The 3,819-nt window shown below is 50.6% G+C and overlaps 1 protein-coding gene across 1 annotated transcript; it reads right to left on the reverse strand.

Annotated features, from left to right (window-relative positions):
- Nucleotides 1–312: 312 nt before the first annotated feature.
- LOC125535662 (peroxidase 1) lies at nt 313–1,759 on the reverse strand. The gene is made up of 3 exons (XM_048698732.2): nt 1,485–1,759; nt 1,212–1,388; nt 313–1,130 (listed from the first exon to the last, which is right to left on the reverse strand). Exons 1-3 carry the CDS (start codon nt 1,689–1,691, stop codon nt 576–578), a joined length of 939 nt encoding a protein of 312 aa, XP_048554689.1. The 5' UTR covers nt 1,692–1,759; the 3' UTR covers nt 313–575.
- Nucleotides 1,760–3,819: the final 2,060 nt, after the last annotated feature.

Genomic DNA, 3,819 nt, shown 5'->3' on the forward strand with positions numbered 1-3,819 from the left:
AAATGGGAGAATATTGAGAACCACAGAGAAGAAAGAACACGGGACAAATGGAAAAAGAAAAAACAAAAACATTTTGCACCGATGAGGCGCTTCTTTCTTCCGCAATGGGTGATATATAGGAATCGGGAGCGCAGCGCATACGATAGTGCACATGCTGGAGTTTTCTCCTAACATTGAAAAATAAAAGTTTTCTCCTAAAATAATCGAGCATGGCTAGCTCCTGCCAAATGTCGAAAGAGAAGTGTATATCTTCACTATGTATACAAGTGTTACGATTGATAGTAGTTCTCTGTGCCCACGTCATGCCAAATGTAAAAGGAGAAGTTTATATCTCATTATTATGTATACAACTATAAGTAGGATTGATAGTAATTCTCCATGCCTTTGCATTAGAAAGTGGGAATTCGATCGTTACACAATATGTGGATGCATGCATGATTTGCTGCTGCTCGTACATAAAATACACATTTCAAGTGCTGGTATTTATATTGGCCATTGGTTCTGTGGCCTTATTCATTCATCAGGTGTCGTGCTGGCGAGCGCTGCCGACTATTAGGTAGTAGCTCGTCATTCAATCACGAGTTCACCCTGGAGCAGCTAAGCCTGATCTGCCCTTGCGTCCCCGTCTTCGGCGCGATGTTGCCCATCTTGATCATGGCCGTCGTGAACGCGCTGCTGAACGCCGCCGGGTTGGACGCGAAGTTCCGGACGGTGTTGTCGGTGGTGTCGTTGTTGAACAGCACCTGGTCCGAGTGCAGGAGCCCCTTCTGTGACATGAGGTTGGTGTAGTAGGCGTTGTCGAACGTGTTGGCCGTGGTCGTGTCCAGGTTCGCCAGGCTGCCGTCACCGTTGGACCGGGGGCAGTTGGCCCGGAGAGATGTGGCGAAGGTCGTGTCGATGTTAGTCTCGTTGTAGATCCTATCCTTGAAGGTCCCGCACTGCGCCTGGCCGATGGTGTGCGCGCCGGAGAGGGCCACCATGTCGACCGTAAGGAGGCCCTTGTTGCTGAATGCCAGCTCAAGATCTGACCGGCTAGATGTAGGGCCTGGGAGGTCGCTGTTTGCCGCCGCCTCGTTTGCATCTATGGAATCCCTTCTTCCCAGAGGGACTGTCCATGATGGCCCTCCGAGCTGCACGCGAAGGATACGAAGCAAACGGTTAACGATGGCATCCAATCGATGATGTACACGATCGTAAGATGATATTCTTACGGCGACGACGGAGTCACGGGCAGCGACGGTGAGGATGTCGGCGCAGGAGACGGTCTGGGCGCAGATGGCCTCGATCTGTGTCTTGATGCTGTCGATGACGCCGAAACCCCGCAGTGACCCGTTGTTCGGGATAGCGTTTTGTTCCATGCCAGACAGCAGAACAGACGCGTCACAGCCCTGCACATCACATGCTTATAGTGTTTAGTAAGCAAAACCTATACAAAACAGGGTACGTGACGGCTATCGGGCTATGCATGCATGTGGCCAACTTACTTGGACGAAGCAGTCGTGGAAGTGCAGCCGGAGCAGCGACGCGCCCATCCGAGGGTCGCTGCTCACGGCGGCCATGACGCCGCTCTTGATGGTGGCCAGGGCCCTGGGGCACGACGTGTCGTAGAACGTCGGCGACAGCTGCGCCGACGCCACCGTGGCCAGAGCCACGAGCACCACCAGTGAAATGCAAGAAGCAGAGGCGGCCATGGTTAGCTAGCTAGCTGCCTGCACTTCTTTAGTGGTGGAGTGGTGGTGGCTTAGTGGCTTGTGCAAGAGAGTAGTGCATCGCCTGCATATTTATAGCCAAAGATTAGCTCACGTGCACCTGCAGATCGATCCCGGTCAGCTCATCCAAAATTTATGTCCCATTAGTCCAACGTTAGTCTCTGACTCCTGTTCGATCGGGTATACCGCGAGCTTCCTGCTTGAGCGATCTCTCTTGGCGTATTCAAGGCAACTTCCAGCTTGAGCCGCTACCACCAACACCAACACCTGAATTTTCCTTGCAACAGGGCCAACTTGAGCGATCTCTCTTGGCGTTTATCACGCAAAAATCGGCAAAACATGGAACGATCTCTCTTTTTTCATCATTTCCATGCTAGCGGGCGCCTGGAGCCATGTGTGCGTGGACACCAACCATTTGGCCTTACGTACGAATAGTGGTGGGGAGTCGGCGTTGTTCCAAGGCGATTCACGCTCGTTTTGACCGGTGCGCAGTCATCTTGCGCTCCCATCGCCTTTGACCAACACGAGACAATTCGGCAGCTGAGACAGTACTGAGAGATAAGCCTGGCTTCTCAAACGCACGGTGGGAATGATGAGGCAGAACTGAGGCCGCACAGCCGCAGGCCAGCACCGACGGACGTTTAGGCCGGCCGTAACGTGGCCCGATCTGTAGGCCAGATGCATTTTCTTAGGCTTCCTTGCCTCCGAAGAATTGCTGGTTAGATTTGAGTTTCTGAAGCATGGGCAGGATGAACAACGGAAGTTGAGGCGGCATCACCGTGTGTATTTTTTTTCCCAGAAACTATAACTACAATTGGTCGAACATTGCTTGTTAAGTCGGTTGTTTCCTCCCAAGCGGTGTACTCCATCACACCTCTCATCGTCCAACCGAGCACCCTCCAAAACCTCAACAGAATTGAGCGGGATTTTCTTTGGTCTGGCTCTGACAAGACGACAGGTGCTGAAAGTAAGGTCAACTGGAAGATTGTATGCTATCCCAATGAGTACAGTGGCCTTGTCGTCCTCAACATTGCCAAATTTACGAGAGCTCTGGGCCTTTGTTGGCCGTGGTATGAATGGAAAGAGCCTAACAAGCTGTGGGTGGGGCTTGGAAATCCATGCACCTAGTAGGACCTAGATTTTTTATATGCTTCCACCACTATCATTGTGGGCAATGGCGCGAAGACACCATTTTGGGACTCCCCATGGCTCCTTGGCCATAGGCCTAAGGGCATTGCGCCGCTCATTCTTGAAGCCTTGAGAAAGAAGAATTGGAAGGTGCGCGAAGCCCTTAAAGATAACGCTTAGATCCTCAAGATCAAACGAAACAGTATCATCTCTGCTGCCCACATTTGGCAGTTTTTTACTATTTGGATGCTTGTGCATGAGTTCCCTCTTGATGAACTTGTGGAGGATGACATTCGCTGGAAGCACTCGAATGATGGAATATATTCGGCATCCACCGCATATAAAAGCACAATTTCTTGGGATTACTCTTTACCCAATGGATCGCATGATATGGAAGGTTTGGGCTCCACCAAAAGTCAAGTTCTTTTCTTGGCTCGCGATCCAAGATCGGATTTGGACGGCCAATTGCTTGGAGAAGATGGGATGGGCAAACCATGGGCTTTGCCCACTGTGCAAGAGAGAGCAGGAAGCCAGACCGCATCTTTTCTACAAATGTCGCTTCTCCTTCGACTCTGGCGTTTGGTCCTTGAGAAATTTGGCCTTCCTCACGATGACACTTTGACTTGGCACAACGAGGACTCGATGTTGGCTTTGGTGAGACAAGAGGACAGATGCTAGAACCGCGAATAGACGTGCGAGGACGTCCCTAACCATGCTTGTCTAATGGACCCTCTAGAATGAGAGGAATGCTAGGGCCTCCTGACACAAGAGTGCGCCGCCCCCATCTTTGTTGCGCTTAATTGTTGATGAGGCTAGAATTTGTGTTACCACGGGTGCTAAACACCTAGGGCTTATTGTGTTGAGTGAGTAATTGTCAGGACATGATATCGAGTTACTTGTAAACCTCTAACTTCTCCTTATTTAATAGATGAGGCAAATCTTATGCCGCCGTTTCAAAAGTAATAATAATAGGGTTACAATC

Source organism: Triticum urartu, chromosome 2A (assembly GCF_056163025.1).
Source record: "Triticum urartu cultivar PI428250 chromosome 2A, HENAU_Tu73, whole genome shotgun sequence".
Taxonomy (NCBI): Eukaryota; Viridiplantae; Streptophyta; class Magnoliopsida; order Poales; family Poaceae; genus Triticum; species Triticum urartu.

Coding starts and splice junctions, on each gene's coding strand:
- LOC125535662 (XM_048698732.2), bottom strand. CDS start 1,691: ATGGCCGCCTCTGCTTCTTGCATTTCACTGGTGGTGCTCGTGGCTCTG. Junction 1,389..1,484: donor TCCACGACTGCTTCGTCCAA/GTAAGTTGGCCA, acceptor TGTGATGTGCAG/GGCTGTGACGCGTCTGTTCT. Junction 1,131..1,211: donor CCCGTGACTCCGTCGTCGCC/GTAAGAATATCA, acceptor CTTCGCGTGCAG/CTCGGAGGGCCATCATGGAC.